This window comes from Falco biarmicus, chromosome Z, assembly GCF_023638135.1.
Source record: "Falco biarmicus isolate bFalBia1 chromosome Z, bFalBia1.pri, whole genome shotgun sequence".
Lineage (NCBI taxonomy): Eukaryota > Metazoa > Chordata > Aves > Falconiformes > Falconidae > Falco > Falco biarmicus.
This window is the reverse complement of record NC_079311.1, coordinates 7,919-30,737: the sequence shown is the minus strand read 5'-3', so window position 1 is coordinate 30,737 and position 22,819 is coordinate 7,919. Positions and strand designations below refer to the sequence as shown.

At 57.3% G+C, this 22,819-nt stretch overlaps 3 protein-coding genes across 3 annotated transcripts; all 3 read left to right on the top strand.

Moving 5' to 3' along the window:
• Window positions 1-425: 425 nt before the first annotated feature.
• On the top strand, window positions 426-7,180 carry LOC130142658 (acrosin-like). The gene is made up of 5 exons (XM_056324967.1): window positions 426-501; window positions 5,135-5,333; window positions 5,673-5,956; window positions 6,235-6,374; window positions 6,833-7,180. Exons 1-5 carry the CDS (start codon window positions 426-428, stop codon window positions 7,178-7,180), a joined length of 1,047 nt encoding a protein of 348 aa, XP_056180942.1.
• Window positions 7,181-9,398: 2,218 nt separating this feature from the next.
• LOC130142656 (acrosin-like) lies at window positions 9,399-14,651 on the top strand. The gene is made up of 5 exons (XM_056324962.1): window positions 9,399-9,504; window positions 12,599-12,797; window positions 13,137-13,420; window positions 13,699-13,838; window positions 14,298-14,651. The coding sequence occupies exons 1-5, from the start codon at window positions 9,399-9,401 to the stop codon at window positions 14,649-14,651; spliced, it is 1,083 nt and encodes a 360-aa protein (XP_056180937.1).
• Window positions 14,652-20,118: 5,467 nt separating this feature from the next.
• LOC130142655 (acrosin-like) lies at window positions 20,119-22,136 on the top strand. The gene is made up of 4 exons (XM_056324961.1): window positions 20,119-20,282; window positions 20,622-20,887; window positions 21,178-21,323; window positions 21,783-22,136. The coding sequence occupies exons 1-4, from the start codon at window positions 20,119-20,121 to the stop codon at window positions 22,134-22,136; spliced, it is 930 nt and encodes a 309-aa protein (XP_056180936.1).
• Window positions 22,137-22,819: the final 683 nt, after the last annotated feature.

Here is a 22,819-nt window from a genome sequence, read left to right as displayed (position 1 = left end):
AAAGGGCTGAAGCTCTGCCTGCTCCGAGAGAAGCATGAGGGAACAGTGGAAGGAAGGCAGGCAGGTCATAGGAGGGCTCAGGGCCTTGGGGGTGGCAGTTGGAAGCAGAGAATGCCTTGGGCTGGCTCCTGCTGGCATCCCTGTGGGCTTCTGTACCAGGCGCAAGCCAGCTTGAAAGTGGCCTCTCAGGGCCAGCTGGGCTTCAGGGGAAATCCACGAGCTGGGGCCTTTGCTCACGCCACGGAGTTCCTGGGCTTCCCCAGGCTGCTCTGCTTTCACAGCTGCACCATGTTTCCAAGCCCAAGCCTACGGCTGCAGTGGCTGCAGGGAGCGCCTTGAGCTTTGAGTGGGAGCAAAGAGGCTGCTGCTGCTGCTGCTCGGCAGTTGCCCCCCTCCCTGGCTGCCTCCTGGCTGTAGTAGCGGCCATGCTAGAGGAGCAACCGGAGGCCTGGGGCATACCAGACCCCTATGGAGGGGTGCCGCGGGGACTCGAGTGGAATGGTCGAGACTAGGGGACCAGGCCCCCCGTCCGGTGGGCTTTTTTTGAGGGCTTGAGGCTCTGCAGAGGGGTCTGGGGTGCAACGAAGGCCTCAGAAGGGGGCCTGAGTGGACTAGAGAGAGCCTAAGGCAGCCTCCGGGTAGCCAGGGGAAAGGGTGCCCAGTGCCAGGTGGCCTCCACAGCCACCAGGGACCTGGGCACAGGCACCGTCACGTGGGGAGGCAGGGAGCGTGGCATGGGCTTGTTGTGCTCATCATCTCCTTGCCCCTTTGCAGTGCCTTGATCTTGCAGCTAGCCCAGGCACTGCCCCCCACCAGCACAGGGACCCTTGCACAGCACTCCAGCTTAAGATCACTGGCACCGGCTGCCCAGAGAGGCCTCTGGAGACATTCCAGCACCACCTGCACAGGATTTTGTGCAACCTGCTCTAGCACAGCCGGCTTTTGCAGGGCGTTGGACTGGATAATCTCCAGAGGTTCCCTCCAACAACGACCATTGTGTGATTCTGGGACTCGCGGCACTTTGGCTGAGGAAGAAGAGGTCAGGACCCTCAGGCCACCCGACACCTGACTGCCTTCCCAGTGCCTGTCCAAGAAACCTGCCAGTCCTCACTAACAGAAGTTGGACCTGCACACGTGGGCTTGCACATGTGCATGAGCACTGCAGGGCAACAGCCTTCTCTCTCTTCCCCGTCCTCTACCGCAGGGCGAGCGCAGATGTTCTGCCAAGGGAGCACCAGCCTGCACAGGCCCCGCTGCTGTCGCTGTCATGCAGCGCCTCTTCTACCCCGGGCTCCCTCTACTGTGTCCCACACCACTGGCCTGGTGTGATGGCAGAGCCAGTGGCACTACCCTGTTGACGCAGAAGGCTCGGACACAACTGATACGACCAATGTGATCAAGTTGGTGCCACTTTATTAAGGGATACACAGCAATTCATACTCTACAGATGCTCTTAACAGACTCACAGCCATTTATACCCCCAGCTAAAAATACACACTCTACGCAGGCTTTGGTATGGAAAAGGCGATCGGTTAAAACGACTCGTTCACACGCTTCCACCTCCCCTAGGATTGGTCCCAGTGTGGTGCCCACACGCTGCTCCCCCCTTGTGCAGGCATCCGGTTTTTCCTCACCTTTCTGTCCAGCTCTCTTATCTCTCTGGCGAGTACACAGTCTCTTTGTCTCTCTTGGCCTTGCATATGTCCTTCACAACACCTGCAGCTTGTTACAGCTGCGGCCTGCTCGGCCTGCTATTCCAACAAAGTTACGTGGTCTGCACTGCTCATAATATGTCCGTTGTCTTCCAGCCACTCCACAAATCCCCCTTTTTGTTTTTGAGCGATCCAGACCCCTTTTATCAATCTGTTCATCATTCTCATAAAGCAATTCCACACGCAGCCCATTATCACCAAAGAGATTACAATGGCAAATAACATCGTTAACCCGCGCAGAAACAAGTCTTTTAACCCTCCAGTAATTCCTAAACCCTGTAGCCAGTCCGTTAACCCGTTCTCAGCCTTGATGGCCTGTACGTTTTTTCTCAACTCTGCAAGCTGCTTATGAATAGAGTTTGAGCGATCAGTCAAATTCATACAACACGTTCCTTAGCGCTCTTCACTCTAGGCTACTCTCTACTGTTCATGCTGTTTCCTTATCTTCTAGAGGTGAGATCACATTCCTCCTTTGTTTCTGTTGCATCCTAGTTTCTTCTCATACTCCCTCAAAGTTATGAACTCTTTGCTGCAGGATCTCAGCTGCACATCGCCAAAGCAAGGCCACAACCTCACATTATCCCACTGTCTCTGTTCCGTACGATTCTACAATTACCGGGGCCCCCCTCCCCCTCCCCCCTCCCCCCTCCCCCCCCCCCCTTTTTTTTTTTTTTTGAACAGCTAGTACCGGGTTTTCCATGTTCTGCAGGGCCCTTGCAAACATGACGGCAACCAAGGCAATAGCAAACAAACGATACTGCCAATTGAGTGAATGGATGCCAAAAAGGCTGACATTTTCTCAGGTTTTGATAACATGTTGCTGCAATGGGGCGCCTAAAATCCGCGCAGCATGTACCATCAAAATCCTCACAGCCATGTCCTTGAGCCAACAACAAAAAGCCAATACTTGCTCTGTTTTGTATGTAATAGCGGCCAATTTGACTCACGTTCTTAACTGCCTTAACAAACAAGGTGATTTAACTCTTGAATGCTTTCCCTGCTGTTACTCCGGAGAAGAGAAGAACCACTGCAATACGTTCCCGTCAGTTCCATAAATCAACTACATCATTACCTGCTTCATCCAAAGCTATATTGCGTTTAAGCGCATTATGCTTATCAACATGTTCACGTGTTGATTTATGTGGGTGTCATGGTCCCATCGTAGCCTCCTACTACGTTAGCATCTACATAAAGACAACTATCGACATTCAAAGCGCAAACAATATCAGCTTCTTTTGCATTAACATCATACAGAGGTAATCCCTTGTCCCCGATATCAAGGCTTTCAGTAAGATTCTTCATTCCCCACATACATTCACTTGTTTGCAAGTCAGGAAGGGCACACCAAGCCAGGATGTGTTCAGTTGCTGTGCTAAGGAGACCCACACATCAGTTGTTGGGTTGACTGGCGGCAGCAGCGCTCCCACGGTCCGGCACGCTAAGCTCAGGCCGCACACAGCGAGCAGGTATCCCATCGCGGACCTTCATCTGTAGAAACACAAGCATCACCTCTCCCCCAAGTTAACAATCCATGCGGTCCTGACCAATGCCTGGTATGAGGGTCTTTCCCATGTACTAAGACACCTTGGTGCTTTTGCTGCTTGTCACCAGTTGACACAAAATATCGTACAATGGGAGGCACCGCACGGTCGACAGAGATTTTCAAAAAGTTCAAAATATAGCATGCTTTCTCGGAACGTGCCTCTGGGTCATTCCCCTCATTCCCCTTTTCTGTTTTTCAAGCAGGCGTTTAAGAGTATCATTCATGCATTCAACGATGGCTTGGCCCGCAGGGGAATGGGGAATACCAAATTGCTGGGGATCCCCCACCGGCATTGTAATGAGTTACATCTGTTGTAACACCAGCGTTGGAAAGCTTGAAGGCCTCTGCCATTAACTCCAAAACGGGGCACGGGGATACCGTTTGGACAGGCTGGACAGGCTGCAACAATGCTGCGTGCAGCAGCCTGAGAGAGACTCTTTTGACCAAACTGTTGGTACAAGAATCGCCAATTCTGATGATAAAATTGGTGGGCTAACACGACCTGCAGGTGGGCCTCAGGAACAGGCACCGACAGAGCCACAGAACCTGGAGCATCAACTCCAGCATTGCCATCGATTGCAGAACCGCGTAGGGAAGTGTGGCCGTAACATGCATAACATAGAATGGAGAACGGCGTTTCCAAATCCCTTCCCGAACTACAGTCAAAATTGCCAAAAAGCTTAGGATGGGTGATACGGCCATGGACAGCCAGCTCCAACTGGGAAAGGAGGGCTGCCACACAGGCTGAATCAGTAATGAGATTAACAGGGCCTGGGAAATAAAGAAATGCCAAGGCCGCAGCCCGCAACGCCATGACTTGCGATGATCCTTCCTGATGCACAATTTGGGAAGGCCATTGCCCATTTTTTTCCAAGCCACTGCGGCTTTTCCCACTTTTCCAGACCCATCTGTAAATACCGTATCACCTTTGATTGGTGGTCTCCAACTCAGTTGCCGTGGCTGCAAAGTTAGATCTACAGTCATTGCCCAAAGTGGATGAGGTGGATGATGGTACTGAACTTGCCCTTGAAAATTGCCAAGAGCCACTTGAAGGGCAGTAGAGTCTGACAGCGCCCATTCAGCGCAAAATTGTTGTACAGGGGCTATCACAACATGTGGAACACCTCCAGTCCACTCTAAATATCTTTTGGGGATTTTTACGATCAATTCAGTAACAAGTTCGTACCATCAAACCAGCAGATTTCATAGACTGCAAAGGCAAAGTGATCCCAGCTTCTGCCTCCACTCCTGCTTGGAACCCCTCCTATTGCCTCCCCTCCCTACCCTCACCCCCCCGCCCCACCCCCCCTGCCCCACCCCCCCACCCCCCCGACACCACCACGCCCAGCACCCGGAACCAGGCACTCTGTGACATCAGTCCCACGTCCAAGGGAACCCCGGGCAACGGGAATCCTGCGGGCAGTCCGTCGGCAGCCGTACTGGTGGCGACAAGCCCTCGTCCTTGCAGCTGCCACATGTCGCTGGCAGCGATGGATTTTCTGCGTCTCCTCGTTGTCCTGCTGGCCGTGTGCTGTCCTGTGCACGGCACATGGGACAGCTGTGGGTAAGTGGCCCGAGGCTCTGGGAGGGAGTTGGGCAAGCCTTGTGGGCTTCACTGGAGGGGGCCTGCTTGTCCCCCGTGGCCACCCCCCAGGTTCCTGAAAGCCATGTGGGAGGCTCAGTGCCTTGACAGCAGCCAGGCCGCCGGCACAACTGGTCTGCGGGCTGAAGCAGAAAGCGGGGCGAGGGGAGCGGGTTTTGGCCCCACGGGTTTCCTCGGCCCGTCTGGCCATGCCTTGTGGGGAGGGAAGACGGCTGGCCTTCAGCCGCAACGGCGCAAGCCACCCAGCAGCACAGTAAGGAGTTTCTGGTTACAGAGGGAGCTGCGGGCTTCGTCCCATGGCTTTGCACTACGGCATGTCGCGCGTCGTGGGTGGCACAGATGCCCTGCCGGGGGCCTGGCCCTGGATCGTCAGCATCCAGGCTCTCGTGGAAGGAGGCACGGCGCACATCTGCGGGGGCTCCCTCATCAGCCCACAGTGGGTCCTCACAGCAGCCCACTGCTTCATCGAGGTCAGGTAAGGAGGACCAGGGCTCGGGGCTAGCCCCACAACACTAGCAGGTGCCCTGAGCGCAGCGGCACGTGCTACTGCCGTCCCCTTGCCCTGCAGGACGCCCAGTGCCTGGGCACTCCGGAGCCCCGCCGAGAGGCTGCTCAGGAGAAGGCTGGGCTCGTGCCACTGCTTCCCAGCAGCCTCCCGCTCGACGCTGCTTGAGCCCAAGGCACGCGAGGGCAGTCGCAGCCTCCCTAGCGCTGCTTGCCTCTCTCCCTCGTCGAGCAGAAGGCAGGGCAAGTGCCGGGCTGCTGCAGCACGTGGCTGCGCTCCCTCTGAGCCCTCTCTCCATCTGCCTTCCAGGGACATCACCGTCTTGCGCGTGGTGCTCGGTGCCACCCAGCTGACTCAGCTGGGCCCTGAGGCTCAGGTGCGCGCCGTCAGGCGGCTGCTGGTTCACCAGCACTACTGGAACGTCACGCAGAGGAACGACATTGCCTTGCTGGAGCTGGACCAGCCTGTCCAGTGCAACAGCTACGTACAGCTTGCCTGTGTGCCCGACGCCTCGCTGAGAGTCTCAGAGCTGACAGCCTGCTACGTCAGTGGCTGGGGTGCCAGGAAAGCAAGAGGTGAGTGGCCCAAACGCAGTGGCGGTGCCAGTGCAAGCTTGGCCAGCTTGGGGAAGGAGGACGCGCTTCCTGACGGCAGAGGCGAAAGCCAGTGTCAGGCTGTGGGGGCATATGCCTCTCTCTTCCAGAGAGGGGCCGGAGCCATTGACCCAGAGCAAGGCAGAAAGGCAAGAGCGGTCCAGCGCCTGTCGGCATGCAAAGCCGAGCCCCGGGGGAGCGCTTCAGCCAGACGCGGGAGGAGAACTGGCAATCAGCGGCTGGGTGTTCATTCCTTTCTGTGCTCTTCACAGCTGGAGGATCGGCATACGTGCTGCAGGAGGCCCAGGTCCACCTCATTGATGCCAGGGTCTGTAACAGCAGCGGCTGGTACAGGGGGGCCATCCACACCCACAACATGTGTGCTGGCTATCCGCAGGGCGGCATCGACACCTGCCAGGTAGGAGCGTGCTACAAGCCAAGCCCCGGCAGCACAGGCAGCCCCGCCACAACCGCCCAAACGTGCGCCATCACGGCCTTTTGCTGGCCACTCACACTCCCATGGCTGGGTCCCCACCGCTGAGGGCCTTACCCGCCCTTCCCCATGGGCAGGCCCTTGCCCAGGGCCTGCCCGCCTTGTCCCAGAGGCTTGGCACGCTGCCCAGAAGGCCCACGCGGTGCCCTTGGCAGCCCACAGCTCCACCATCCCAGCCGTCTGACACACCTTCACCACCACCGTGAAGAGCGGTGAGAGCGAGCCCTGCCTTACAGGCCCACCGCCCCCTGCCAGGCAAGCTTCTACAGAGCTTGGCTGGCCACTGAATGCAGCTCTGGCAGGTGCCGTGAGAGAGAAGGAGCCAGCCACCGGGCTGACGGTGGCCACCCAACAACCCCTTCGTCCTCTCTCCTGTGCTGTAGGGGGACAGCGGTGGGCCTCTCGTGTGCCAAGACAAGAGCGCCGACTACTTCTGGCTTGTTGGCGTGACCAGCTGGGGGACGGGCTGTGCGAGAGCAAGGAAGCCCGGAGTCTACACCTCCACCCAGCACTTCTACGACTGGATCCTGGCGCAGATGGGCCTGCGCCCAGCAGTAACCACTACTGCAAGGCCACAGCCAGTCTTCACCTACACCCCCGTTCAGAGGCCAAGGCCAAGGCCAAGGCCAACAGAATCGAGCCGGTTTCCACCCTGCCCGTTTCCAGTCCAGAAGCTGCTGGACTTCTTTACTCGGCTGCAGGAGCTCCTGCAGTACCTAAGGGCGAAATAGCTTGGAGCAGCACCGTGAGCAGCATGCAGGGCAGGCTGCAGCGCACGACGACCGTTTCCTGCTGGGGCAATCCCTGCTGATGAAAGGCAGCCTCAGTGACAAAGGCCTGCTCTGTCCTGCCCGCGCTGCTCACAACGGCAGAACTCAGCAGGCTGCCTTCTTGCAATAAAGTGTTTCCGTTGGCATGGCTAACCATGCGCCAGTGCACTGCAGTCTCCTGTGCGAGGCAAGGACTTCCAGAGCCGGCACCTGCCGAAGGAGGCAGGCTGCCAAGTCGGGCACAAAGGGTCACCGCAAAGGGCTGAAGCTCTGCCTGCTCCGAGAGAAGCATGAGGGAACAGTGGAAGGAAGGCAGGCAGGTCATAGGAGGGCTCAGGGCCTTGGGGGTGGCAGTTGGAAGCAGAGAATGCCTTGGGCTGGCTCCTGCTGGCATCCCTGTGGGCTTCTGTACGAGGCGCAAGCCAGCTTGAAAGTGGCCTCTCAGGGCCAGCTGGGCTTCAGGGGAAATCCACGAGCTGGGGCCTTTGCTCACGCCACGGAGTTCCTGGGCTTCCCCAGGCTGCTCTGCTTTCACAGCTGCACCATGTTTCCAAGCCCAAGCCTACGGCTGCAGTGGCTGCAGGGAGCGCCTTGAGCTTTGAGTGGGAGCAAAGAGGCTGCTGCTGCTGCTGCTCGGCAGTTGCCCCCCTCCCTGGCTGCCTCCTGGCTGTAGTAGCGGCCACGCTAGAGGAGCAACCGGAGGCCTGGGGCATACCAGACCCCTATGGAGGGGTGCCGCGGGGACTCGAGTGGAATGGTCGAGACTAGGGGACCAGGCCCCCCGTCCGGTGGGCTTTTTTTGAGGGCTTGAGGCTCTGCAGAGGGGTCTGGGGTGCAACGAAGGCCTCAGAAGGGGGCCTGAGTGGACTAGAGAGAGCCTAAGGCAGCCTCCGGGTAGCCAGGGGAAAGGGTGCCCAGTGCCAGGTGGCCTCCACAGCCACCAGGGACCTGGGCACAGGCACCGTCACGTGGGGAGGCAGGGAGCGTGGCATGGGCTTGTTGTGCTCATCATCTCCTTGCCCCTTTGCAGTGCCTTGATCTTGCAGCTAGCCCAGGCACTGCCCCCCACCAGCACAGGGACCCTTGCACAGCACTCCAGCTTAAGATCACTGGCACCGGCTGCCCAGAGAGGCCTCTGGAGACATTCCAGCACCACCTGCACAGGATTTTGTGCAACCTGCTCTAGCACAGCCTGCTTTTGCAGGGCGTTGGACTGGATAATCTCCAGAGGTTCCCTCCAACAACGACCATTGTGTGATTCTGGGACTCGCGGCACTTTGGCTGAGGAAGAAGAGGTCAGGACCCTCAGGCCACCCGACACCTGACTGCCTTCCCAGTGCCTGTCCAAGAAACCTGCCAGTCCTCACTAACAGAAGTTGGACCTGCACACGTGGGCTTGCACATGTGCATGAGCACTGCAGGGCAACAGCCTTCTCTCTCTTCCCCGTCCTCTACCGCAGGGCGAGCGCAGATGTTCTGCCAAGGGAGCACCAGCCTGCACAGGCCCCGCTGCTGTCGCTGTCATGCAGCGCCTCTTCTACCCCGGGCTCCCTCTACTGTGTCCCACACCACTGGCCTGGTGTGATGGCAGAGCCAGTGGCACTACCCTGTTGACGCAGAAGGCTCGGACACAACTGATACGACCAATGTGATCAAGTTGGTGCCACTTTATTAAGGGATACACAGCAATTCATACTCTACAGATGCTCTTAACAGACTCACAGCCATTTATACCCCCAGCTAAAAATACACACTCTACGCAGGCTTTGGTATGGAAAAGGCGATCGGTTAAAACGACTCGTTCACACGCTTCCACCTCCCCTAGGATTGGTCCCAGTGTGGTGCCCACACGCTGCTCCCCCCTTGTGCAGGCATCCGGTTTTTCCTCACCTTTCTGTCCAGCTCTCTTATCTCTCTGGCGAGTACACAGTCTCTTTGTCTCTCTTGGCCTTGCATATGTCCTTCACAACACCTGCAGCTTGTTACAGCTGCGGCCTGCTCGGCCTGCTATTCCAACAAAGTTACGTGGTCTGCACTGCTCATAATATGTCCGTTGTCTTCCAGCCACTCCACAAATCCCCCTTTTTGTTTTTGAGCGATCCAGACCCCTTTTATCAATCTGTTCATCATTCTCATAAAGCAATTCCACACGCAGCCCATTATCACCAAAGAGATTACAATGGCAAATAACATCGTTAACCCGCGCAGAAACAAGTCTTTTAACCCTCCAGTAATTCCTAAACCCTGTAGCCAGTCCGTTAACCCGTTCTCAGCCTTGATGGCCTGTACGTTTTTTCTCAACTCTGCAAGCTGCTTATGAATAGAGTTTGAGCGATCAGTCAAATTCATACAACACGTTCCTTAGCGCTCTTCACTCTAGGCTACTCTCTACTGTTCATGCTGTTTCCTTATCTTCTAGAGGTGAGATCACATTCCTCCTTTGTTTCTGTTGCATCCTAGTTTCTTCTCATACTCCCTCAAAGTTATGAACTCTTTGCTGCAGGATCTCAGCTGCACATGGCCAAAGCAAGGCCACAACCTCACATTATCCCACTGTCTCTGTTCCGTACGATTCTACAATTACCGGGGGCCCCCTCCCCCTCCCCCTCCCCCTCCCCCCCCTTTTTTTTTTTTTTGAACAGCTAGTACCGGGTTTTCCATGTTCTGCAGGGCCCTTGCAAACATGACGGCAACCAAGGCAATAGCAAACAAACGATACTGCCAATTGAGTGAATGGATGCCAAAAAGGCTGACATTTTCTCAGGTTTTGATAACATGTTGCTGCAATGGGGCGCCTAAAATCCGCGCAGCATGTACCATCAAAATCCTCACAGCCATGTCCTTGAGCCAACAACAAAAAGCCAATACTTGCTCTGTTTTGTATGTAATAGCGGCCAATTTGACTCACGTTCTTAACTGCCTAACAAACAAGGTGATTTAACTCTTGAATGCTTTCCCTGCTGTTACTCCGGAGAAGAGAAGAACCACTGCAATACGTTCCCGTCAGTTCCATAAATCAACTACATCATTACCTGCTTCATCCAAAGCTATATTGCGTTTAAGCGCATTATGCTTATCAACATGTTCACGTGTTGATTTATGTGGGTGTCATGGTCCCATCGTAGCCTCCTACTACGTTAGCATCTACATAAAGACAACTATCGACATTCAAAGCGCAAACAATATCAGCTTCTTTTGCATTAACATCATACAGAGGTAATCCCTTGTCCCCGATATCAAGGCTTTCAGTAAGATTCTTCATTCCCCACATACATTCACTTGTTTGCAAGTCAGGAAGGGCACACCAAGCCAGGATGTGTTCAGTTGCTGTGCTAAGGAGACCCACACATCAGTTGTTGGGTTGACTGGCGGCAGCAGCGCTCCCACGGTCCGGCACGCTAAGCTCAGGCCGCACACAGCGAGCAGGTATCCCATCGCGGACCTTCATCTGTAGAAACACAAGCATCACCTCTCCCCCAAGTTAACAATCCATGCGGTCCTGACCAATGCCTGGTATGAGGGTCTTTCCCGCGTACTAAGACACCTTGGTGCTTTTGCTGCTTGTCACCAGTTGACACAAAATATCGTACAATGGGAGGCACCGCACGGTCGACAGAGATTTTCAAAAAGTTCAAAATATAGCATGCTTTCTCGGAACGTGCCTCTGGGTCATTCCCCTCATTCCCCTTTTCTGTTTTTCAAGCAGGCGTTTAAGAGTATCATTCATGCATTCAACGATGGCTTGGCCCGCAGGGGAATGGGGAATACCAAATTGCTGGGGATCCCCCACCGGCATTGTAATGAGTTACATCTGTTGTAACACCAGCGTTGGAAAGCTTGAAGGCCTCTGCCATTAACTCCAAAACGGGACATGGGGATACCGTTTGGACAGGCTGGACAGGCTGCAACAATGCTGCGTGCAGCAGCCTGAGAGAGACTCTTTTGGCCAAACTGTTGGTACAAGAATCGCCAATTCTGATGATAAAATTGGTGGGCTAACACGACCTGCAGGTGGGCCTCAGGAACAGGCACCGACAGAGCCACAGAACCTGGAGCATCAACTCCAGCATTGCCATCGATTGCAGAACCGCGTAGGGAAGTGTGGCCGTAACATGCATAACATAGAATGGAGAACGGCGTTTCCAAATCCCTTCCCGAACTACAGTCAAAATTGCTAAAAAGCTTAGGATGGGTGATACGGCCATGGACAGCCAGCTCCAACTGGGAAAGGAGGGCTGCCACACAGGCTGAATCAGTAATGAGATTAACAGGGCCTGGGAAATAAAGAAATGCCAAGGCCGCAGCCCGCAACGCCATGACTTGCGATGATCCTTCCTGATGCACAATTTGGGAAGGCCATTGCCCATTTTTTTCCAAGCCACTGCGGCTTTTCCCACTTTTCCAGACCCATCTGTAAATACCGTATCACCTTTGATTGGTGGTCTCCAACTCAGTTGCCGTGGCTGCAAAGTTAGATCTACAGTCATTGCCCAAAGTGGATGAGGTGGATGATGGTACTGAACTTGCCCTTGAAAATTGCCAAGAGCCACTTGAAGGGCAGTAGAGTCTGACAGCGCCCATTCAGCGCAAAATTGTTGTACAGGGGCTATCACAACATGTGGAACACCTCCAGTCCACTCTAAATATCTTTTGGGGATTTTTACGATCAATTCAGTAACAAGTTCGTACCATCAAACCAGCAGATTTCATAGACTGCAAAGGCAAAGTGATCCCAGCTTCTGCCTCCACTCCTGCTTGGAACCCCTCCTATTGCCTCCCCTCCCTACCCTCACCCCCCCGCCCCACCCCCCCTGCCCCACCCCCACCCCCCGACACCACCACGCCCAGCACCCGGAACCAGGCACTCTGTGACATCAGTCCCACGTCCAAGGGAACCCCGGGCAACGGGAATCCTGCGGGCAGTCCGTCAGCAGCCGTACTGGTGGCGACAAGCCCTCGTCCTTGCAGCTGCCACATGTCGCTGGCAGCGATGGATTTTCTGCGTCTCCTCGTTGTCCTGCTGGCCGTGTGCTGTCCTGTGCACGGCACATGGGACAGCTGTGGGTAAGTGGCCCGAGGCTCTGGGAGGGAGTTGGGCAAGCCTTGTGGGCTTCACTGGAGGGGGCCTGCTTGTCCCCTGTGGCCACCCCCCAGGTTCCTGAAAGCCATGTGGGAGGCTCAGTGCCTTGACAGCAGCCAGGCCGCCGGCACAACTGGTCTGCGGGCTGAAGCAGAAAGCGGGGCGAGGGGAGCGGGTTTTGGCCCCACGGGTTTCCTCGGCCCGTCTGGCCATGCCTTGTGGGGAGGGAAGACGGCTGGCCTTCAGCCGCAACGGCGCAAGCCACCCAGCAGCACAGTAAGGAGTTTCTGGTTACAGAGGGAGCTGCGGGCTTCGTCCCATGGCTTTGCACTACGGCATGTCGCGCGTCGTGGGTGGCACAGATGCCCTGCCGGGGGCCTGGCCCTGGATCGTCAGCATCCAGGCTCTCGTGGAAGGAGGCACGGCGCACATCTGCGGGGGCTCCCTCATCAGCCCACAGTGGGTCCTCACAGCAGCCCACTGCTTCATCGAGGTCAGGTAAGGAGGACCAGGGCTCGGGGCTAGCCCCACAACACTAGCAGGTGCCCTGAGCGCAGCGGCACGTGCTACTGCCGTCCCCTTGCCCTGCAGGACGCCCAGTGCCTGGGCACTCCGGAGCCCCGCCGAGAGGCTGCTCAGGAGAAGGCTGGGCTCGTGCCACTGCTTCCCAGCAGCCTCCCGCTCAACGCTGCTTGAGCCCAAGGCACGCGAGGGCAGTCGCAGCCTCCCTAGCGCTGCTTGCCTCTCTCCCTCGTCGAGCAGAAGGCAGGGCAAGTGCCGGGCTGCTGCAGCACGTGGCTGCGCTCCCTCTGAGCCCTCTCTCCATCTGCCTTCCAGGGACATCACCATCTTGCGCGTGGTGCTCGGTGCCACCCAGCTGACTCAGCTGGGCCCTGAGGCTCAGGTGCGCGCCGTCAGGCGGCTGCTGGTTCACCAGCACTACTGGAACGTCACGCAGAGGAACGACATTGCCTTGCTGGAGCTGGACCAGCCTGTCCAGTGCAACAGCTACGTACAGCTTGCCTGTGTGCCCGACGCCTCGCTGAGAGTCTCAGAGCTGACAGCCTGCTACGTCAGTGGCTGGGGTGCCAGGAAAGCAAGAGGTGAGTGGCCCAAACGCAGTGGCGGTGCCAGTGCAAGCTTGGCCAGCTTGGGGAAGGAGGATGCGCTTCCTGACGGCAGAGGCGAAAGCCAGTGTCAGGCTGTGGGGGCATATGCCTCTCTCTTCCAGAGAGGGGCCGGAGCCATTGACCCAGAGCAAGGCAGAAAGGCAAGAGCGGTCCAGCGCCTGTCGGCATGCAAAGCCGAGCCCCGGGGGAGCGCTTCAGCCAGACGCGGGAGGAGAACTGGCAATCAGCGGCTGGGTGTTCATTCCTTTCTGTGCTCTTCACAGCTGGAGGATCGGCATACGTGCTGCAGGAGGCCCAGGTCCACCTCATTGATGCCAGGGTCTGTAACAGCAGCGGCTGGTACAGGGGGGCCATCCACACCCACAACATGTGTGCTGGCTATCCGCAGGGCGGCATCGACACCTGCCAGGTAGGAGCGTGCTACAAGCCAAGCCCCGGCAGCACAGGCAGCCCCGCCACAACCGCCCAAACGTGCGCCATCACGGCCTTTTGCTGGCCACTCACACTCCCATGGCTGGGTCCCCACCGCTGAGGGCCTTACCCGCCCTTCCCCATGGGCAGGCCCTTGCCCAGGGCCTGCCCGCCTTGTCCCAGAGGCTTGGCACGCTGCCCAGAAGGCCCACGCGGTGCCCTTGGCAGCCCACAGCTCCACCATCCCAGCCGTCTGACACACCTTCACCACCACCGTGAAGAGCGGTGAGAGCGAGCCCTGCCTTACAGGCCCACCGCCCCCTGCCAGGCAAGCTTCTACAGAGCTTGTGCTGGCCACTGAATGCAGCTCTGGCAGGTGCCGTGAGAGAGAAGGAGCCAGCCACCAGGCTGACGGTGGCCACCCAACAACCCCTTCGTCCTCTCTCCTGTGCTGCAGGGGGACAGCGGTGGGCCTCTCGTGTGCCAAGACAAGAGCGCCGACTACTTCTGGCTTGTTGGCGTGACCAGCTGGGGGACGGGCTGTGCGAGAGCAAGGAAGCCCGGAGTCTACACCTCCACCCAGCACTTCTACGACTGGATCCTGGCGCAGATGGGCCTGCGCCCAGCAGTAACCACTACTGCAAGGCCACAGCCAGTCTTCACCTACACCCCCGTTCAGAGGCCAAGGCCAAGGCCAAGGCCAAGGCCAACAGAATCGAGCCGGTTTCCACCCTGCCCGTTTCCAGTCCAGAAGCTGCTGGACTTCTTTACTCGGCTGCAGGAGCTCCTGCAGTACCTAAGGGCGAAATAGCTTGGAGCAGCACCGTGAGCAGCATGCAGGGCAGGCTGCAGCGCACGACGACCGTTTCCTGCTGGGGCAATCCCTGCTGATGAAAGGCAGCCTCAGTGACAAAGGCCTGCTCTGTCCTGCCCGCGCTGCTCACAACGGCAGAACTCAGCAGGCTGCCTTCTTGCAATAAAGTGTTTCCGTTGGCATGGCTAACCATGCGCCAGTGCACTGCAGTCTCCTGTGCGAGGCAAGGACTTCCAGAGCCGGCACCTGCCGAAGGAGGCAGGCTGCCAAGTCGGGCACAAAGGGTCACCGCAAAGGGCTGAAGCTCTGCCTGCTCCGAGAGAAGCATGAGGGAACAGTGGAAGGAAGGCAGGCAGGTCATAGGAGGGCTCAGGGCCTTGGGGGTGGCAGTTGGAAGCGGAGAATGCCTTGGGCTGGCTCCTGCTGGCATCCCTGTGGGCTTCTGTACCAGGCGCAAGCCAGCTTGAAAGTGGCCTCTCAGGGCCAGCTGGGCTTCAGGGGAAATCCACGAGCTGGGGCCTTTGCTCACGCCACGGAGTTCCTGGGCTTCCCCAGGCTGCTCTGCTTTCACAGCTGCACCATGTTTCCAAGCCCAAGCCTACGGCTGCAGTGGCTGCAGGGAGCGCCTTGAGCTTTGAGTGGGAGCAAAGAGGCTGCTGCTGCTGCTGCTCGGCAGTTGCCCCCCTCCCTGGCTGCCTCCTGGCTGTAGTAGCGGCCACGCTAGAGGAGCAACCGGAGGCCTGGGCCATACCAGGACCCCTATGGAGGGGTGCCGCGGGGACTCGAGTGGAATGGTCGAGACTAGGGGACCAGGCCCCCCGTCCGGTGGGCTTTTTTTGAGGGCTTGAGGCTCTGCAGAGGGGTCTGGGGTGCAACGAAGGCCTCAGAAGGGGGCCTGAGTGGACTAGAGAGAGCCTAAGGCAGCCTCCGGGTAGCCAGGGGAAAGGGTGCCCAGTGCCAGGTGGCCTCCACAGCCACCAGGGACCTGGGCACAGGCACCGTCACGTGGGGAGGCAGGGAGCGTGGCATGGGCTTGTTGTGCTCATCATCTCCTTGCCCCTTTGCAGTGCCTTGATCTTGCAGCTAGCCCAGGCACTGCCCCCCACCAGCACAGGGACCCTTGCACAGCACTCCAGCTTAAGATCACTGGCACCGGCTGCCCAGAGAGGCCTCTGGAGACATTCCAGCACCACCTGCACAGGATTTTGTGCAACCTGCTCTAGCACAGCCTGCTTTTGCAGGGCGTTGGACTGGATAATCTCCAGAGGTTCCCTCCAACAACGACCATTGTGTGATTCTGGGACTCGCGGCACTTTGGCTGAGGAAGAAGAGGTCAGGACCCTCAGGCCACCCGACACCTGACTGCCTTCCCAGTGCCTGTCCAAGAAACCTGCCAGTCCTCACTAACAGAAGTTGGACCTGCACACGTGGGCTTGCACATGTGCATGAGCACTGCAGGGCAACAGCCTTCTCTCTCTTCCCCGTCCTCTACCGCAGGGCGAGCGCAGATGTTCTGCCAAGGGAGCACCAGCCTGCACAGGCCCCGCTGCTGTCGCTGTCATGCAGCGCCTCTTCTACCCCGGGCTCCCTCTACTGTGTCCCACACCACTGGCCTGGTGTGATGGCAGAGCCAGTGGCACTACCCTGTTGACGCAGAAGGCTCGGACACAACTGATACGACCAGTGTGATCAAGTTGGTGCCACTTTATTAAGGGATACACAGCAATTCATACTCTACAGATGCTCTTAACAGACTCACAGCCATTTATACCCCCAGCTAAAAATACACACTCTACGCAGGCTTTGGTATGGAAAAGGTGATCGGTTAAAACGACTCGTTCACACGCTTCCACCTCCCCTAGGACTGGTCCCAGTGTGGTGCCCACACGCTGCTCCCCCCTTGTGCAGGCATCCGGTTTTTCCTCACCTTTCTGTCCAGCTCTCTTATCTCTCTGGCGAGTACACAGTCTCTTTGTCTCTCTTGGCCTTGCATATGTCCTTCACAACACCTGCAGCTTGTTACAGCTGCGGCCTGCTCGGCCTGCTATTCCAACAAAGTTACGTGGTCTGCACTGCTCATAATATGTCCGTTGTCTTCCAGCCACTCCACAAATCCCCCTTTTTGTTTTTGAGCGATCCAGACCCCTTTTATCAATCTGTTCATCATTCTCATAAAGCAATTCCACACGCAGCCCATTATCACCAAAGAGATTACAATGGCAAATAACATCGTTAACCCGCGCAGAAACAAGTCTTTTAACCCTCCAGTAATTCCTAAACCCTGTAGCCAGTCCGTTAACCCGTTCTCAGCCTTGATGGCCTGTACGTTTTTTCTCAACTCTGCAAGCTGCTTATGAATAGAGTTTGAGCGATCAGTCAAATTCATACAACACGTTCCTTAGCGCTCTTCACTCTAGGCTACTCTCTACTGTTCATGCTGTTTCCTTATCTTCTAGAGGTGAGATCACATTCCTCCTTTGTTTCTGTTGCATCCTAGTTTCTTCTCATACTCCCTCAAAGTTATGAACTCTTTGCTGCAGGATCTCAGCTGCACATGGCCAAAGCAAGGCCACAACCTCACATTATCCCACTGTCTCTGTTCCGTACGATTCTACAATTACCGGGGGCCCCCTCCCCCTCCCCCTCCCCCCCCCCCCTTTTTTTTTTTTTTTGAACAGCTAGTACCGGGTTTTCCATGTTCTGCAGGGCCCTTGCAAACATGACGGCAACCAAGGCAATAGCAAACAAACGATACTGCCAATTGAGTGAATGGATGCCAAAAAGGCTGACATTTTCTCAGGTTTTGATAACATGTTGCTGCAATGGGGCGCCTAAAATCCACGCAGCATGTACCATCAAAATCCTCACAGCCATGTCCTTGAGCCAACAACAAAAAGCCAATACTTGCTCTGTTTTGTATGTAATAGCGGCCAATTTGACTCACGTTCTTAACTGCCTAACAAACAAGGTGATTTAACTCTTGAATGCTTTCCCTGCTGTTACTCCGGAGAAGAGAAGAACCACTGCAATACGTTCCCGTCAGTTCCATAAATCAACTACATCATTACCTGCTTCATCCAAAGCTATATTGCGTTTAAGCGCATTATGCTTATCAACATGTTCACGTGTTGATTTATGTGGGTGTCATGGTCCCATCGTAGCCTCCTACTACGTTAGCATCTACATAAAGACAACTATCGACATTCAAAGCGCAAACAATATCAGCTTCTTTTGCATTAACATCATACAGAGGTAATCCCTTATCCCCGATATCAAGGCTTTCAGTAAGATTCTTCATTCCCCACATACATTCACTTGTTTGCAAGTCAGGAAGGGCACACCAAGCCAGGATGTGTTCAGTTGCTGTGCTAAGGAGACCCACACATCAGTTGTTGGGTTGACTGGCGGCAGCAGCGCTCCCACGGTCCGGCACGCTAAGCTCAGGCCGCACACAGCGAGCAGGTATCCCATCGCGGACCTCCATCTGTAGAAACACAAGCATCACCTCTCCCCCAAGTTAACAATCCATGCGGTCCTGACCAATGCCTGGTATGAGGGTCTTTCCCGCGTACTAAGACACCTTGGTGCTTTTGCTGCTTGTCACCAGTTGACACAAAATATCGTACAATGGGAGGCACCGCACGGTCGACAGAGATTTTCAAAAAGTTCAAAAAGTTCAAAATATAGCATGCTTTCTCGGAACGTGCCTCTGGGTCATTCCCCTCATTCCCCTTTTCTGTTTTTCAAGCAGGCGTTTAAGAGTATCATTCATGCATTCAACGATGGCTTGGCCCGCAGGGGAATGGGGAATACCAAATTGCTGGGGATCCCCCACCGGCATTGTAATGAGTTACATCTGTTGTAACACCAGCGTTGGAAAGCTTGAAGGCCTCTGCCATTAACTCCAAAACGGGACACGGGGATACCGTTTGGACAGGCTGGACAGGCTGCAACAATGCTGCGTGCAGCAGCCTGAGAGAGACTCTTTTGGCCAGACTGTTGGTACAAGAATCGCCAATTCTGATGATAAAATTGGTGGGCTAACACAACCTGCAGGTGGGCCTCAGGAACAGGCACCGACAGAGCCACAGAACCTGGAGCATCAACTCCAGCATTGCCATCGATTGCAGAACCGCGTAGGGAAGTGTGGCCGTAACATGCATAACATAGAATGGAGAACGGCGTTTCCAAATCCCTTCCCGAACTACAGTCAAAATTGCCAAAAAGCTTAGGATGGGTGATACGGCCATGGACAGCCAGCTCCAACTGGGAAAGGAGGGCTGCCACACAGGCTGAATCAGTAATGAGATTAACAGGGCCTGGGAAATAAAGAAATGCCAAGGCCGCAGCCCGCAACGCCATGACTTGCGATGATCCTTCCTGATGCACAATTTGGGAAGGCCATTGCCCATTTTTTTCCAAGCCACTGCGGCTTTTCCCACTTTTCCAGACCCATCTGTAAATACCGTATCACCTTTGATTGGTGGTCTCCAACTCAGTTGCCGTGGCTGCAAAGTTAGATCTACAGTCATTGCCCAAAGTGGATGAGGTGGATGATGGTACTGAACTTGCCCTTGAAAATTGCCAAGAGCCACTTGAAGGGCAGTAGAGTCTGACAGCGCCCATTCAGCGCAAAATTGTTGTACAGGGGCTATCACAACATGTGGAACACCTCCAGTCCACTCTAAATATCTTTTGGGGATTTTTACGATCAATTCAGTAACAAGTTCGTACCATCAAACCAGCAGATTTCATAGACTGCAAAGGCAAAGTGATCCCAGCTTCTGCCTCCACTCCTGCTTGGAACCCCTCCTATTGCCTCCCCTCCCTACCCTCACCCCCCCGCCCCACCCCCCCTGCCCCACCCCCACCCCCCCCGACACCACCACGCCCAGCACCCGGAACCAGGCACTCTGTGACATCAGTCCCACGTCCAAGGGAACCCCGGGCAACGGGAATCCTGCGGGCAGTCCGTCGGCAGCCGTACTGGTGGCGACAAGCCCTCGTCCTTGCAGCTGCCACATGTCGCTGGCAGCGATGGATTTTCTGCGTCTCCTCGTTGTCCTGCTGGCCGTGTGCTGTCCTGTGCACGGCACATGGGACAGCTGTGGGTAAGTGGCCCGAGGCTCTGGGAGGGAGTTGGGCAAGCCTTGTGGGCTTCACTGGAGGGGGCCTGCTTGTCCCCCGTGGCCACCCCCCAGGTTCCTGAAAGCCATGTGGGAGGCTCAGTGCCTTGACAGCAGCCAGGCCGCCGGCACAACTGGTCTGCGGGCTGAAGCAGAAAGCGGGGCGAGGGGAGCGGGTTTTGGCCCCACGGGTTTCCTCGGCCCGTCTGGCCATGCCTTGTGGGGAGGGAAGACGGCTGGCCTTCAGCCGCAACGGCGCAAGCCACCCAGCAGCACAGTAAGGAGTTTCTGGTTACAGAGGGAGCTGCGGGCTTCGTCCCATGGCTTTGCACTACGGCATGTCGCGCGTCGTGGGTGGCACAGATGCCCTGCCGGGGGCCTGGCCCTGGATCGTCAGCATCCAGGCTCTCGTGGAAGGAGGCACGGCGCACATCTGCTGCGGGGGCTCCCTCATCAGCCCACAGTGGGTCCTCACAGCAGCCCACTGCTTCATCGAGGTCAGGTAAGGAGGACCAGGGCTCGGGGCTAGCCCCACAACACTAGCAGGTGCCCTGAGCGCAGCGGCACGTGCTACTGCCGTCCCCTTGCCCTGCAGGACGCCCAGTGCCTGGGCACTCCGGAGCCCCGCCGAGAGGCTGCTCAGGAGAAGGCTGGGCTCGTGCCACTGCTTCCCAGCAGCCTGCCGCTCAACGCTGCTTGAGCCCAAGGCACGCGAGGGCAGTCGCAGCCTCCCTAGCGCTGCTTGCCTCTCTCCCTCGTCGAGCAGAAGGCAGGGCAAGTGCCGGGCTGCTGCAGCACGTGGCTGCGCTCCCTCTGAGCCCTCTCTCCATCTGCCTTCCAGGGACATCACCGTCTTGCGCGTGGTGCTCGGTGCCACCCAGCTGACTCAGCTGGGCCCTGAGGCTCAGGTGCGCGCCGTCAGGCGGCTGCTGGTTCACCAGCACTACTGGAACGTCACGCAGAGCAACGACATTGCCTTGCTGGAGCTGGACCAGCCTGTCCAGTGCAACAGCTACGTACAGCTTGCCTGTGTGCCCGACGCCTCGCTGAGAGTCTCAGAGCTGACAGCCTGCTACGTCAGTGGCTGGGGTGCCAGGAAAGCAAGAGGTGAGTGGCCCAAACGCAGTGGCGGTGCCAGTGCCAGCTTGGCCAGCTTGGGGAAGGAGGATGCGCTTCCTGACGGCAGAGGCGAAAGCCAGTGTCAGGCTGTGGGGGCATATGCCTCTCTCTTCCAGAGAGGGGCCGGAGCCATTGACCCAGAGCAAGGCAGAAAGGCAAGAGCGGTCCAGCGCCTGTCGGCATGCAAAGCCGAGCCCCGGGGGAGCGCTTCAGCCAGACGCGGGAGGAGAACTGGCAATCAGCGGCTGGGTGTTCATTCCTTTCTGTGCTCTTCACAGCTGGAGGATCGGCATACGTGCTGCAGGAGGCCCAGGTCCACCTCATTGATGCCAGGGTCTGTAACAGCAGCGGCTGGTACAGGGGGGCCATCCACACCCACAACATGTGTGCTGGCTATCCGCAGGGCGGCATCGACACCTGCCAGGTAGGAGCGTGCTACAAGCCAAGCCCCGGCAGCACAGGCAGCCCCGCCACAACCGCCCAAACGTGCGCCATCACGGCCTTTTGCTGGCCACTCACACTCCCATGGCTGGGTCCCCACCGCTGAGGGCCTTACCCGCCCTTCCCCATGGGCAGGCCCTTGCCCAGGGCCTGCCCGCCTTGTCCCAGAGGCTTGGCACGCTGCCCAGAAGGCCCACGCGGTGCCCTTGGCAGCCCACAGCTCCACCATCCCAGCCGTCTGACACACCTTCACCACCACCGTGAAGAGCGGTGAGAGCGAGCCCTGCCTTACAGGCCCACCGCCCCCTGCCAGGCAAGCTTCTACAGAGCTTGTGCTGGCCACTGAATGCAGCTCTGGCAGGTGCCGTGAGAGAGAAGGAGCCAGCCACCGGGCTGACGGTGGCCACCCAACAACCCCTTCGTCCTCTCTCCTGTGCTGCAGGGGGACAGCGGTGGGCCTCTCGTGTGCCAAGACAAGAGCGCCGACTACTTCTGGCTTGTTGGCGTGACCAGCTGGGGGACGGGCTGTGCGAGAGCAAGGAAGCCCGGAGTCTACACCTCCACCCAGCACTTCTACGACTGGATCCTGGCGCAGATGGGCCTGCGCCCAGCAGTAACCACTACTGCAAGGCCACAGCCAGTCTTCACCTACACCCCCGTTCAGAGGCCAAGGCCAAGGCCAAGGCCAAGGCCAACAGAATCGAGCCGGTTTCCACCCTGCCCGTTTCCAGTCCAGAAGCTGCTGGACTTCTTTACTCGGCTGCAGGAGCTCCTGCAGTACCTAAGGGCGAAATAGCTTGGAGCAGCACCGTGAGGAGCATGCAGGGCAGGCTGCAGCGCACGACGACCGTTTCCTGCTGGGGCAATCCCTGCTGATGAAAGGCAGCCTCAGTGACAAAGGCCTGCTCTGTCCTGCCCGCGCTGCTCACAACGGCAGAACTCAGCAGGCTGCCTTCTTGCAATAAAGTGTTTCCGTTGGCATGGCTAACCATGCGCCAGTGCACTGCAGTCTCCTGTGCGAGGCAAGGACTTCCAGAGCCGGCACCTGCCGAAGGAGGCAGGCTGCCAAGTCGGGCACAAAGGGTCACCGCAAAGGGCTGAAGCTCTGCCTGCTCCGAGAGAAGCATGAGGGAACAGTGGAAGGAAGGCAGGCAGGTCATAGGAGGGCTCAGGGCCTTGGGGGTGGCAGTTGGAAGCAGAGAATGCCTTGGGCTGGCTCCTGCTGGCATCCCTGTGGGCTTCTGTACCAGGCGCAAGCCAGCTTGAAAGTGGCCTCTCAGGGCCAGCTGGGCTTCAGGGGAAATCCACGAGCTGGGGCCTTTGCTCACGCCACGGAGTTCCTGGGCTTCCCCAGGCTGCTCTGCTTTCACAGCTGCACCATGTTTCCAAGCCCAAGCCTACGGCTGCACTGGCTGCAGGGAGCGCCTTGAGCTTTGAGTGGGAGCAAAGAGGCTGCTGCTGCTGCTGCTCGGCAGTTGC